Source organism: Girardinichthys multiradiatus, chromosome 4, assembly GCF_021462225.1.
Source record: "Girardinichthys multiradiatus isolate DD_20200921_A chromosome 4, DD_fGirMul_XY1, whole genome shotgun sequence".
Taxonomy (NCBI): Eukaryota; Metazoa; Chordata; class Actinopteri; order Cyprinodontiformes; family Goodeidae; genus Girardinichthys; species Girardinichthys multiradiatus.
The window spans coordinates 4,395,876-4,411,005 of NC_061797.1; the positions used below are offsets into that span (position 1 = coordinate 4,395,876).

Below are 15,130 nucleotides of genomic sequence, written 5' to 3' on the forward strand. Positions count from 1 at the left end.
CACGTCATCTGCAAAAAGAAGAGATCCAAGAAGAAATCAATTGATCCCCAAACCAGACCCCTCCGGCCCTTGGCTGCGCCTAGAAATCCTGTCCATAAAAGCTATGAACAGGACCAGTGACAAAGGGCAGCCTTGCCGGAGTCCAAAATGCACTGGGAACAGGTCCAACTCAGTGCCAGCAATGCGGACCAAACTCCTGCTCTGCTTGAACAGAGACCGGATGGCCCCTAATAAAGGGCCCCCTATTCCATACTCCTGGAGCACCCCTCACAGGCTACCACGATGGACAAAGTCGAATGCCTTCTCCAGGTCCACAAAACACATGTGGACCGGTTGGACAAACTCCCATGAACCCTCGAGTACCCTGTAGAGGGTATACAGCTGGTCCAGTGTTCCACGGCCGGGACGAAAACCACACTGCTTCTCCTGAGGCTGAGGTTCGACTATCAGCCGGACTCTCCTCTCCAATACCCTGGTGTAGGCCTTACCAGGGAGGCTGAGGAGTGTGATCCCCCTGTAGTTGGAACACACCCTCCGGTCACCCTTCTTATGAAGAGGGACCACCACCCCAGTCTGCCAGTCCAGAGGCACTGTCCCTGACCGCCACGCAGTATTGAAGAGGCATGTCAACCATGACAGCCCTACAACATCCAGAGACTTGAGGTACTCAGGGTGGATCTCATCCACCTCCGAAGCCCTGCCACTGCGGAGCTTTCTAACCACCTCGGTGACTTCAGCCTGGGTGATGAAAGAGTCTAACACCGAGTCCCCAGCCTCTGTTTCCACCAGGGAATGCGTGATGGCAGGATTGAGGAGATCCTTGAAGTACTTCTTCCACCGCCCGATAATGTCCCCAGTCGAGGTCAGCAGCATCCCACCCCCACTGTAAACAGTGTTGGCGAAGCACTGCTTCCCCCTCCTGAGGCGCCGGACGGTATTCGAGGCCAACCGGTAGTCCTTCCCCATGTCCTCACCAAACTCCTCCCAGGCCTGGGTTTTTGCCTCTGCCACAGCCGGGCCACAGCACGCTTGGCCTCACGGTACCCGTCAGCTGCCCACAAGCCAACCACAGCCAATAGGACTCCTCCTTCAGCTTGACAGCGTCCCTTACTGCCGGTGTCCACCACCGGGTTCGGGGATTGCCGCCGTGACAGGCACCGCAGACCATACGGTTGCAGCTACGGGCAGGAGCATCAACAATAGATGCGGAGAACATGGTCCACTCAGACTCTATGTCTCCAACATCCCCAGAATCTGATCAAAGCTCTCTCGGAGGTGGGAGTTGAATACATCCCTGGCCGAGGGCTCTGCCAGACGTTCCCAGCAGACCCTCAATATGCGCTTGGGCCTGCCAAGTCTGTTTAGCTTTTTCCTCTTCCAGCGGATCCAACTCACCACCAGGTGGTGATCAGTGGACACCTCGGCCCGTCTCTTCACCCTAGTGTCCAAAACATGCGGCCGAAGGTCTGACGATACAACAACAAAGTCGATCATTAACCTCCTGCATAGGGTGTCCTGGTGCCAAGTGCACTCATGGACATTCTTATGCTTGAACATGGTGTTCGTTATGGACAATCCATGAATAGCACAGAAGTCCAATAACGAAACACCACTTGGATTCAGATCGGGGAGGGTATTCCTCTCGATCACGCCTGTCCAGGTGTCACTGTCGTTACCCACGTGGGTGTTGAAGTCCCCCAGCAGAATAATGGAGGTCCCGGGAGGGGCACTATCTAGCACCCCCGACAGGGACGCCAAGAAAGCCGGGTACTCCGGACTACTGCCCACCCCGTTGGCCGAAACAACAGTCAGAGACCTGTCCCCAACCCGAAGGCGCAGGGATGCGACCCTCTCATCCACTGGGGTAAACCCCAACACAAGACGGCTGAGCTGGGGGGCAACAAGCAAACCCACACCAGCCCGCCACCTCTCCCCGTGGACCACTCCAGAGTCGAAGAGAGTCCAGCGCCTCTCGAGGAGATGGGTTCCAGAGCCCACGCTGTGCGTGGAGGTGAGCCCGACTATTTCTAGTCAATATCTCTCGACCTCCCGCACAAGCTCAGGCTCCTTCCCCCCCAGTGAGGTGACATTCATCCCTAGAGCCAGCCTAAGCATCCGGGGATCAGGCCGCCGAGGTCTCCACCTTCATCTGCCACCCAGTCCTCTTTGCACCGGTCCCTCATGGTTCCCCCTGCAGGTGGTGGGCCCACTGAGGGATGGCCTTGCGTCTCTCCTTCGGGCTTGGCCCGGCCGGGTCCCGCGAGGACCAACCCAGCCACCAGGTGCTCTCTGATGGGTCCCGACCCCAGACCTGGCTCCAGGGTGGGACCCCGGCTCTGCCATACCGAGCGACGTCACGTGCCTCGATTGTGTAGTCCTCATGAGGGTGTCTTGAACCGCTCTTTGTCTGACCCGTCACCTAGAGCCTGTTTGCCATGGGAGACCCTACCAGGGGCATTTGAGCACCAGACAACATAGCCTCTAGGATCATTCGGGCACTCAAACCCCTCCGCCACGTTAAGGCGGCGGTTCAAGGAGGGGTGTTGTGTTTTCATTTGCTGTAAATGGAAATTTTTCAGAATTCATTTATTCAATTAAAGGTTTGAAAACATCAGTCTGTGTGCAAATAATCTATATAATGTGTTTCATATAGTGAATTGAGTTACTGAATACAATGAACTTTTGAATTATATTCTAATTTATTGAAAATGAATATATACAAAAGTTTTTTAAACAGGTTTCTCCTTTAGTTTCTGTGTTTCTGTCAGGCTACATTGAGGCTGTGGTGATTCCTGCAGGAGCATCGAGGATCAAAGTCATGGAAGACAAACCTTTACAGAGCTTTCTGGGTAATATTGTCTTTAAGAGGGTGTAATTAAGCTCTTGACAAATATTAGTTAATTAAATTTATACTTTTTAGAACTAGAAAAAAGCTCAGCTAGCAGAGGTTAAAAAAGAAATAATTCCCATTCTTAGGTTACTAGTTTAAATGATGGGCCAAAAAGAGCAAATGTTTGTTTACTTTATTTTTCCATTAGATATGTCTTCTAAAAATGGTTTAAATGATGTCATACAATATTCAGTACATCACCTTGCTGTGTTTACAATAACTATAGTCTTAGTAAAGTTGTTTCAATTTGCATTTTAGTTATTTTTATAATAAGGAAGCAAAAAACAAACAAAAAGCACATGCCTTAAAAAAATCACTTGCAAAGCAACAATAATAAAAACTTTTAATATTTCTAAACAGATAGGTAAAAATTATTTCCTATGATTTATGGATGGAATGGGTGACAAATACCAACTTTACGTGTAAATGGTAAATATATCTTGTTCAACTAACCCAAATTTTCTTATAGCTCTTAAAGACTCCAGCAAGAGATCCATCAACAGCGACTGGAAGATTGAACTTCCAGGAGACTTTGAGCTGGCTGGAACCACGGTGCGCTATGTTAGAAGAGGGCTGTGGGAGAAAATTTCTGCAAAAGGACCTACTAAATCTCCCTTACACCTAATGGTAAACAGCCAGAGGGCAGTCATACATGACCAGAGACACAAATATACTCTGTGTCTGTATTTAGTCAAAGGAGATTTGTGGAAAAAATACTAAATATGAAACATGAATTAAACACCGTCTCTTGTACGTTTTAGTTATGAATTTCTCCAACAACAAAGTTGAGGCTACTTTAATTTCAAATTAATCATAAGTCTTCCATTGGAATTCGGTCTACTATTAAGTTAATCCAGAAGAACATGTTAGATTGGATGTCTCCCATTGAAACCTTCAGTGTGTAAGAATAAATGAGCCATAAAGAAATTTACAGTAGATAGATCAATGAAACAAAGTGTTAAAATAGCTAACTTATAAAAATTAGATTTAAAATGTCAAAATTATTTCTCTTCTCTTTCCATTGATCGGTTTTACTATTGATATCTAACCATTGATCAACAGCTAGCTAAAATAGATATAAAGTACGTGACCTATAAGTACAAGGTTGGACTGTGAAGGTCCGACAGGACAGCTGGTGGTCCAGAAAAGGTGTGTGAGGAGAATGAATGTGATTAGCCCTGTCAAGGCTTGACAAGGTTCAGATATGACTCTTCTATTGCTTCCTTCGTTGTCATGTCAGGTCCTGCTCTTTCATGACCAAAGCTATGGAATCCACTATGAGTACACTATACCTCTGAACACAAGCCAGGACCGGATCAGTGAGAAGCAGAGAGAACCAGAGTACCTCTATATCTGGGCTCACAGCAGCTGGCAAAACTGTACTGTCCAGTGTGGAGGAGGTAAGAGTTCTACATAATTAACAATGCCATGCAAAAGTATTAAGATCTCTGTGAAATTCTTTTACATTTTGTCATAATACAACCACACTCCTCAATCAAACATCTTTCGCTGCAGTTACAGCTGGAGTTTTTTTCTTGGTCTCTTACCAGCTTCGCACATCTAGAGACAAAACGTTTTGTCTTCTTTGCAAATAATCTCAAGTTCAATCAGGCTGAAAATACCTGGAGTCTGGAATGGGGTGTTCTATAACAAGAATATGCTTTGATCTAAACTATTTCATTGTAGATCTTAGTTTGTATGTATAGAGACTGAAGAAAAGTATGCCCACAGCATGATGCTGCCTCTCCATGTTTCACCATGGGGATGGTGTGTTCAGATTGTTGTGCTGTTTTCATTTTCCACCATACATCGAGTTTTGCAGTAAGACAAGATAGTTGGATTTTGATCCAATCTGACAAGAACAGAGGTGTCAAACTCCAGTCCTCGAGGGCCAGTGTCCTGCAACTCTTAGATGTGTCCCTGGTCCAATACACCTCAAACAAATGGCTGCATTTCCTCCTCAGTATGCAGTCAAGTTCTCCAGAGTCCTGTTAGTGACCTAATTATTTGATTCAGGTGTGTTGAAGCAGAGGAACATCTAAAAGTTGCAAGTTACCAGCCCTCGAGGACTGGAGTTTGACACCTGTGGACTAGACCATCTTTTTCCATGTGTTTGCTATGTCCCCTACAGGGCTTGTGACTGTAAACAGGAATTCTTAGAGCTTTACTCTCTATAAAGGCCAAATTTGTGGAGTGTGCAACACACTGTTGTTCTGTTTCCAGATTCTCCCACCTGAGCTGTGGATTTCTGCAGCAGCCCCAGAGCTTTTCTGTTTAATGCAGTCCTTGCTTGGCCTGTCAGCTTAGATGCACCACCATATGCGGGTAGATTTGCAGTGGTGCCACACGCTTTCCATTTTTGGATTGTTCTCCATAAGATGTTGAGATATTGTTTTATAGAATATCCCCTCAGGTTTTAAGATTCTCCACAACCATCCTCCTGACCTGCCTGTTGCGTTTCTTGGTCCAGATGCTATGTGTTGTATTTATATTTACTAATTAGGTGACATCTGAGGGTAATTGGTAAAACTGGATTTCTGTTGGGGGTGTCAAGGAGGCTGAAATATTGTAAAATCAGATACATTAAAATCTGCTTTGAAAGACAACGGTGTTGTTCTAGCTTTTTAAGACAAATGTAACATTCTTTTTAGTGGTTACCATTACTAATGCTGTTGATGTTGTACCCAGTTGGTTGTTGTGCTTCTCAATGAATTTGTGTTGGTAGTTCTGGCAATTTTTTAACATCTGTAATGCTCAAATGCCACACCAGTTGGAAGGTAATCTGAACGTAGGAGTTACTGATTGATCTTTTTGAAGCTTCCTTTGTAATGCTTGGAACAAGACCCAGAATCCACTCTGAAGAATCCAGGAACCAGTTAATAATTGATTTCAGCAGCTGTCATAGTCTTCCACTTAAACTACTTTGGTAAATGGTCATAGTCCTGGGTTTTTGTAAGAATTGTATTCAGGTACACCAGCTTTCTTCTACAGCTAACTGGTCATTCCAGATTTAACCTAGGTATAAGGTGTAGGTGTGTGCATGGTTGTTTCTTTGTGAAGGCCCAGTGACCTTTCTAGGGTCTACCCCACCTCTAACCAACTAACTGCCACCACTCCCGCTGTGGTGGACTTGACAAAGCCAATAAAGGAAATAAATGAGAGACTAATATAAAAAAAGGGCACATGTTGCTATTCATATGAATCTCAAAAAATATTTTCAGAGATTCTCTCTACTATTTCTAAACACTTCTCCTTAGACTTTATAATAATTTTTTTCTGCATGAACTATGAATACATTTTACCAGATTTCCCGGCAAATTTGTGCTTCTTAAATAACTGATGTCCTAGGGCCTTTTATATATATTTTTCTTTTATATAAGAATTTGAATTTAGTCAGATTAATTTAAACCTTGATGAAACCACCCTCAGGTTTCAAATTATATGATGCAAGTATACATGTGTCGTTTGACCCCCAGCAGCTCTCCTGATGGACAAGGTCCATGTGTGAAACCTCACTATTGTCTCTGGTTTTAATGTCTAGCAATGGAGAATTTTGATTGGTACTACCTAAAGCAGGAACCCCCAATGAGCCCAGAAGCTTAGATAGACACTCATAGAGGAATTGTTTTTTTTGTGGATGATGTTTAGATTTTGTCAGATTCAGTCTCTCCAAGGATGTTAAAATCCAACAAAAAAAAAACTAGATTACTCCCACCCATTATTTTAGAGATTTCAGGAACAGTGAACAGTGAAGCTCATCTATGTTTGTGGTTCTGTATACAGGGGAGAGAAGCACAGTTGTTTCCTGTATGAGGATAATTAATAACAGCATGGAGGTTGTCAGTGATAACTATTGTCACTCTGAGACCCGGCCCCAGGCTAAGGTGCAACACTGCAACACTCTGCCCTGCCAATACAGGTAATGCTCCTAGAAACACCCACACAGAATCGCAGCCATACTCATCAAGACTTCCTGCTGACTTGTCTTAGCCAGTTTTAAAAAATCCATAATTATACATTTACACATTTAAACATTTACAGTAGAAATATTTCAGTTACAAGTTAAACAGTTTTTCTATTTTCTACATTTGCTAATCTTTTGCAACTGAATGGACAATCTGAGAAAGAGCCTGCAAGGCATTTCTACAGAAGCTGATAATAATAATTATATATATATATATATATATATGTATATATATATATATACACAATTGTACTCTGTTACAAATAGATCAGTAGACTCAGGAGGTAGCTCTTCAAGTGGTTCAATCTCCTGCAGTTTTGCAACTGTTTTGGCAGCAGCTATGGATCTATTTAACTTGCTCCTATTTTTGCATCTCTTATGCAACAGATACAGAGAACTGATCAAAAAGATTCAGCTGAGACCCGACTTAAATGGTACACATATAAGTTATAGACACTTACAAAGTTCAAAAAAATGTATAAACACTTATAGAAAAAGATAACCTATGTACATTGAATGTAGTATTTAGTATTTACATGAAGAGCAGGTTGTGCTGAAACAGTCTGAGATGGGCTGGTGGTTTGTTTGATTGACAGTTGCCTTCACTGCAATTGTCAATAGTTTTAATTAAGAGAGAACAGGTCCTGATCTAATGAGAATTTCCTCAAAACTTTAAGAACATCAGAATGGCAGAATCATCTTTAGAATCATGTTTCTAAAACAATAGGTTATGCTGGAAAGGACAGTGAAATGATGCAACACTATAAATAACTCATAAAAAGATAGTAGGCCTTTGTTAAAGTTAGAACTTTAACACATTATTCCAAGGAGCTTATACAAATATACTATGCTAACACATACATATATCTATATACAGTCAAGAAAATGAAACGCTTGTGTTTTTATTGGTTTTCTTGTTGAAGTTAAATGGTCTTTGGTTTATAGTTCCTGTTACTGGCTTTGGCTCATTCTTGTTCTTTCTTTCTTTCTTTCTTTCTTTCTTTCTTTCTTTCTTTCTTTCTTTCTTTCTTATCCTGCACCAAAATTTCTTCAAACTGTATTCATTTGCATAATGTGTACATGAACTCTGGTCACTGATAATGCTGTTTGCTTAGTACCGCCTATTTAAAAGGACATCTGGCTTTGTGTTTAGTTTCAGAATTAGCAAGGCCAACAAACCTGTAAATGTATCCATCAGTGTCCCTTATAACACATTAATAAACAGTCTAACTTAATTTTAGACACTGTCAGTAAACTGAACCCAGCCATTCACACTTTAGCCTGTACAATGCCAATTTTTCTTGCTGTAACTCTAATAAATGTGTATCTCGAGGGCTTGTCAAGCTTTTAATTATTTTACTGTTACAGTAAATTATTTATCTACAATGGTCAGAATAAATCTTTGTAACCATTTATCATAAGACTGTTGTGGTTGCTCATTGTTTACTATTGGAGGTTGAAAACTGTGCCTAGAACACTTTAACCTTCTGCCCCCTCTCCCAGCCACTGATACATGCATGCATACACAAACAGTTATTTAATCTGAGCATGTTTATCATTTAGGTTTGCCAGCATTCACAATATTACTGAGATTGTGTAGAAAAAAGTGAGAGAGATGGAATAAGATCATGTAAAGTTACATTATAAACTCCTATATCTCATATACACACTCACTCAAAATGTGAAGTGAAAACTAAGAGCTCTGATATTTTCCACAGGTGGGTGACAGGTGAGTGGGGACCATGTTCTGCCTCCTGTGGTAAAGGTCTTCAGCACAGAGAAGTGTCTTGTGTTTACCCCTCAGTAAATGGCTCACTCAGGCACACCAAGGACTTGTACTGCCACGGAGGAAAACCTGCGGTGCAACAGGGCTGTGAGGACGACGCCTGCCTTACAACATGGGAAGCTTCAGTGTGGTCAGAGGTCCGTCTTACACTTCTACAGTGTATAAGTGTCATTAAGGGAAGAGGAGTTGTGTGCTGTTGGTGGAACATAATGCAGCATTTTGTAACCTAAGGTTTAGTGAGCTAATCCCTAGTGTGGATTATGTGTTGACAATAGAATTTAAAGATTGTCTAACTGGTTCCTAAATGTCTGGACTATATGTGATTATATGAGCTGTCTAAGCAGATACCTTTCACTGTGCAAGGACTATCAGTGTGTCTTCAGAAGGTCTCCTGAATTCAGAATTTTGACAGGTAGAGTCAGAGCTTGTCGAGTAGCACCGAGTTCGGTATCAAGTATGGCTGCCATGCATAAACTGCCTATATAAACTGTTTATTAACACTTCAGACTGTTGGTTTCATATTAACATAGTGTTGGACATAGTACTAAATAGTGTCTATTTGTCAACATGTTCCTTTAGTGTTTAAACATACAACATTGAGAAATTTGCATTGCTACTGCTTTTGCTAATAGCAGTTAATACCAAAATAAATAGCAAAATTCACTGCTTTCTGAATTGCAGCCAGATTTAGATAGACATGTGTTTGATTTACATTAACATTTTTCTAAATATTACATACAAGACGAGTAGAAATTATATGTAAGCATGGTTTCCAAAAAAAACAAGAAAACAGGGTTATATCTTTTTGTTGTGATTGTCTCTCTGTGTTATTTGGGGTGTTAAAGTTGTCAGTTTCTTTATATATTCAGTTTCAGCTGACAACAACAATAAGCCTTTACTGAAGAGATACCGATTTATTGATTTTCAAATTCAGTTAATCACTGTTTTCAAGTTGCAATGTAGGAACAAACAAATGCTCACATTCTTTAAAGTGTAAAATAGTTTATGTTCTTTATGCTTTTATGATTGCTTTCCTTTAAATTCTGCAGTGTTCATCAGACTGCAGCCAGGGTGTTCGCAGAAGGACAGTGCTGTGTAAAAACCCTGATGGTGGATGTGATCCTTTCTCCAAGCCAAGTCAAGAAGAGCCTTGTGAAGATGACTCTAAATGCTACGAATGGAAATTTGGAGACTGGTCAAAGGTATGAATTTATGCAAACACTATGGTTATTGTATGGTTTAAGTTTAATAAAGAATGGGCAGCTGAATCACTTGTCTAGAATCAGTTAATGCTGATATTTATCACTTAACATTAGCAACATTTGATCTTTTTATGTCTGTGCTATCCTTGTTGTCCAGGGTAATGCTTGTACAGAACGTTAAATTCTGGTTCCCTCACAGATTTTCTAAGGCAGCTTTTCCCAGTTAAAAGTCCGATTATCTTGACCACAACCTAACTTGTTTTAAAAGTAAGACAATTTAAACAGAACATCAAATATACAAAAATAAAATCCAATACCGGGGGCATACCATCGGTTTATAGAGAAAAGAAAAAAAACAGATGAGAACAGTTTTTATAGTTTTTTTGCAAAGAAAAACCAACGCCAGTAATTCTTCTCACATTTTTTCCTCAGTTCCTTTTTCCACCTCTTCCGTTCAGAGATATAAGATGTCCTTATTTTCATGTAGTTGACGATGCGTATCACAGAGTAGAAACAGAAAATGAAACTAAACTTGAGTCGTTTATTTTGCCAAGTCCACCTAATATTCTCAATGATGAATGACATGTGAGAACAGATAATGGCTGGTAGAGACTGTACCTGTTCTGACTGATGCTTATTAACGAACCTTTCAGAAACTCATGTTTGAGTTCTGGTGTTGGTATTTTCTTCCTACAGTTCTGCTTTGAGTGGAATTGTAAGACATGATTTTTCTCTGACATTATAATGAGTTGTAATATAATACATAATATATAAATATTATTATATAATAATATGAAATAATAAGGTGCAGTATTGTTTGCTGTGCGAATGAATTGTACTTGATCAGTTTAGAATGATGAAGCTGAGCTAACCTTTGAACTTCATAGATGTTCATTTTGCAACATCTACAAAGATCCTTTGACGCTATACAGGAAGTTTAAAGAGGTAATATTAAATGTTTACTAATAACAGATAATCATATATTGGACATGATGGAAAACTTTCTGGCTATTTTAGTGCTCATCCACGTGTGGAAAGGGTCTGCAGTCACGAGTGGTCCAGTGTATGCATAAAGACACTGGTCGTCATGGTGACAACTGTCCATTAATGTTGAGACCACCAATTTACCGATCCTGTTACCGTCAATCCTGCTTTGTCAAAGGTGACATGAACTTCATTTCTTTTGATCAACTGAAGTTAATGTGGAATTTGATACAAATTATAGATTTGTGGCGTGATTTGCTTTGCTGTACTGGTAACTTTGTGTTGTTCTTTGGCTTTTTTTTTTTTCTAGTTCACATGCCTGAAGAAATACTAACCCATGAGGTCGCACCCTGATTGGTTGCTCCTTTGCTCTAAAGCCAAACAGCTGATTGAGGAAAGAAGAAGAAGAATACACAAGCTCCACAACAGCTGGTTATATGGATATTTTCCCATCACATCAGGTTCTTGAAGAGGACCGTACAGGAGGTCGGTCCTTCCCACTGTAACATGAGGGAGGACCTTTTTTAAAGATGAATTGCACACTATATAAATGTTTTGTTTATAATAACTTAGATTTTTTTTTTTTTCTAGTAAATATTTGTCTGAGTTTCCAACATTAAACCACAATGGGAAGCACAGCACGCACATCTATAAGGGCAAATAAATCTTGGAATGTGAGGCAATCAGAAATTTGGAAATGAAAAATTACAAGCTGTAAATTTGAGTGCTTTTGTTCCAAGCTCCTTTTATATTTCATATAAACTGCTATATAGTTCGAAAAGCAAAAAAGAAGACTTAATCCACCTGTTAATGTGGTCTTGTTTGATTTCATTTTTTCTAATGTATACGTTTGTGTGGTAAGGTTAGGTATTATTTGTCTTTTTTAAAACCTGGTGCTATAACAATACGTTTGACAGAGAACTGATACCTAAACTCTGCCTTAACAAATATAAAGTGATCCTCTGCGACAATGTGGAAGTTCCTTGGCCAGTGCTGCTGTAACTCCATACTATACCTATATAACAAATGTTTCCAGTAAAGGATTTTATGATTTTATCTTAATTATACTAATTATCTAATCCATATAGCTTAGGTCCACATAATGCTTACCATATTCAAATCTGGTTTAATACCAGTTTACCATAAAAGCAAAAATATAACATTGCTTGTGCTGTACAAGAGAACAAAGGATAGTGTCTGAATGAGATCATAGACACATTATGAGTTAGAGGTGATCTGTTGTTAATCTTCTGACTGGAGCAAAATCTGCTTTCATATTACCATCGTCTCAGTAATAGTTGCATGTCATGTTGGAATGAAAATGGTTTGAAATCACATTCGACGGTTTTTTAACCAGCTGGCAGCTGAAATAAAAATAATGTATTGCTAATTTGTGTCAATCAAAAACTAAATGTATTTTTTTCACTACTATAAAAGAAAACTTTTACATTTCTGTTACAACTTTATTATCACGCCATAGACACTAAATTTATGTCATGTCTCCATAAAATAAACAACTACATAAAATATTTTTAAAGCAGATTTTCCCTCAATTTCTGTAAAAATGGAAATACAAAGTTAGAATTCATCCATTAAACAAGAAAGCTGTACAGCAAATGGTCTGGTAAAAGATGGTCACAACATGGTCATTAATGTAATCAACATTGGAAGGTACTCATCACAATTGAAGCCTGTTTCTCCCCCAAGCTCCCCTCCCCTCCTCATGTCCCGTTGTGCAATCCAGCATGAAATACCTTCCCATTGTCTATCCAGATAATGTTGCCTGTGTTTTGGCCCTGAATGTGTCCTGTTTTTAAAATGTGTACTCTAACAAAATGATAATGCAATGATCATCATTATTATTTTAAAACTTGATATTAAATGATTTCTTTTGCAACAATCCTTATGACTGCTTCATTCATCTTCAGTTTTATTAGATTATACAGTAAGCAGCAGCAGAGTGCTAACTAGACCCCACAATAACTGACCTTCACCATCCACACCATTTTTATATCTACTTATATACATTTAAGTACTGGATAGATTTTTCCATGTATGTGCATGGGGGTAGTCCAATCTGATTCTGCAACAATAAGCATTCCTTCTTCACATGCATTGTGTTTTTGTTTTGTAAATGATTCAGCAGACGTAGTGATGTTTGTGAAAGGTGGCACAGCTGTGTGACTGTAGAGGACAGTTGTCCCTGTGCCTTGTGGAGCCTATCGAATGACAAATTAGGACTTCTGGAAGGCACTCTGGGTGTACCTGGTTTACTTAAAAAATCCATATTCAACAAACCTAGAAATGCAGAAAACATGAGGTGTGTTCAGTTTCAGCAGCTGTATTCTTTGGAGAGCCTTTGAAAATGCTTAGGATCGGGTCCAAAAGTGTGACTGCCTTACAGTCCAACCTTCAGCAAGCTTCCAGTTTACAAATGACAGTGCTTTTCTTTTTTACCGACCAAGGTGTGTCTTGGTAACCTTAATTTCACAGTAAAGTCACAAAATACCCTTTTCTATTATTCCTGATTTTTGAGGAAAGTAAGAGAACCCAGCTCGGCTTATTAAGACATCTCCTGAATTAACCAGGCATTTTTAGTTCAAATCAAACACCCATCCATCGTCTAAACCCAGTTCTCTGTGGAAGGTCATTGTGGGTGGTTGATGCCTTGCTTCTTAGATATAGACATAAATCCAACAATACAACAGAAAACCCAGGACTCCACTTCCCTTTTTCCCCTTTAAGCTCCAATGTCCTACAAGAGGTGTGGGAGCATGAAGGTTCTTCTACACAGCATCTCTTCTGGACCAAGATCTCAGAGGTCGTTCCTGGAATCCACTGAGGCCCACCATCTCTCCCAGTTTACAGATCACCACTTTCAGGGATCCAGTGACCACTGGCATCAGAGACAATGTTTTTCAAACCCTCATTTAGTTACTCTGAGCTTCTTGTGTTCCTTTTTCCTGTTGCTTAGGATTGTGGAACCAATCACTACTGCGATCTGGTCTAGTTTGTTTACTGCCACAATGTCCTGTCGGTTAGCCATCACCTGTTGCTCAGTCTGCATCTGGAAGTCTCACTGGATCTTTCCCGTCACCAAACACCCATGACAGTGACTCCTGCTTTGAATGGCACACTTCCAGCTATACACAGATGTTTCTGCACACTATTCCAGCCACTAGGTAAATGTGTTTTTGCTTGTGGTTTGGCCAGTATTTTACACTCTGCTGCTAGCATACCAATAAAGTGTGGTGAACTTACTAAAATAATTTATGTTCCTTATTTCTTGTTTAACTGAGAAAACACAATAAAAATAAAATAGAGACAAAGTCATCCACCTTCCTAATTCCTTTGCATTCCCAGCAAATAAAACACATAACTAAAATGACATTTACAGTTATTTTATCATGAGCCTGACTATGATTTTGACACAGGTGGCAACCCACTCTTACAGTGCATTGCAAATGTATTTATACACCTTGGACTTTTTCACATTTTGTCACTCTACACCTACAAACTACAATGTATTGGGATCTATGTGATCAAACAACACAAAGCAGTGCATAATTGTGGAGGTGAAATGGTTTTAAAAATTTTTAATAAATGCAAATCTAAATCTAAAGTGAGGCATGCAATCTCGTTTACTTTGATATGCTTAAATAAAAACTGATGCAACTAATAGCCTTCAGAAGTAGTACACAGCCCATGGTTTAATCTCAGTGTAACTGGGGCTGTGTTTGTGAAGGCCTCCAAGGTTTGTTAGAGAACATTATTGAACAAAAAGCATCATGAACAACACAATATCCCCTATTTGGACGTCATGCAAAGCTGTGTTTAATTCATTATCTGGAAATGAAAAGACAGCAATACTAATGCAAACCCACCCAGACATGGCAATTCACCAAAACTGACAAAATAGGTAAGGACAGTATAGCATCTGGAGGAGCTGCAGAGATCCATAGCTCAGGTGTCAGAATTTGTCTACTTCCCAACTATTATTTGTGCATGCCACACACATGGCCTTTCTGTCAGAGTGGTGAGAAGATAGCAATAAGATGTCCTTTCTGCAGTTTGCCACAAGCCATGTGATGTGGGGGTTAATCACATGAAAAAGGTCTTAACAGATGAGGGCAAAACGTTTTTTGGCTTACATGCAAAACACTGTGATAGAAAACGAACACTTCACATCACTGTGAAGAAACCCTATACTGTTAAAAACGGTCGGAAAGCATTATGCTGTAGAGATGCCCTCCTTCAGCACAGACCTAAAACTGTCTGGAACTGATGGGAGGATGGATGCAGCT

General features: G+C 40.3%; 1 protein-coding gene across 6 annotated transcripts in view; it reads left to right on the top strand.

The window, feature by feature from the left end:
• adamts17 (ADAM metallopeptidase with thrombospondin type 1 motif, 17) overlaps nt 1–12,726 on the top strand; it is a 68,567-nt gene extending 55,841 nt beyond the window's left edge. For 4 of the 6 annotated variants that reach the window (XM_047362814.1, XM_047362818.1, XM_047362817.1 and 1 more), the window contains 8 exons: nt 2,751–2,849; nt 3,360–3,517; nt 4,131–4,290; nt 6,674–6,809; nt 8,573–8,777; nt 9,690–9,842; nt 10,860–11,004; nt 11,137–12,726. In XM_047362814.1, coding sequence (XP_047218770.1) covers nt 2,751–2,849; nt 3,360–3,517; nt 4,131–4,290; nt 6,674–6,809; nt 8,573–8,777; nt 9,690–9,842; nt 10,860–11,004; nt 11,137–11,180 — 1,100 coding nt within the window. In that variant the 3' untranslated portion in view covers nt 11,181–12,726. The remainder of the gene's footprint in view (nt 1–2,750; nt 2,850–3,359; nt 3,518–4,130; nt 4,291–6,673; nt 6,810–8,572; nt 8,778–9,689; nt 9,843–10,859; nt 11,005–11,136) is intronic. The other 2 variants (XM_047362816.1, XM_047362815.1) reach the window with 2 other exon arrangements.
• The last annotated feature ends 2,404 nt before the right edge of the window (nt 12,727–15,130 follow it).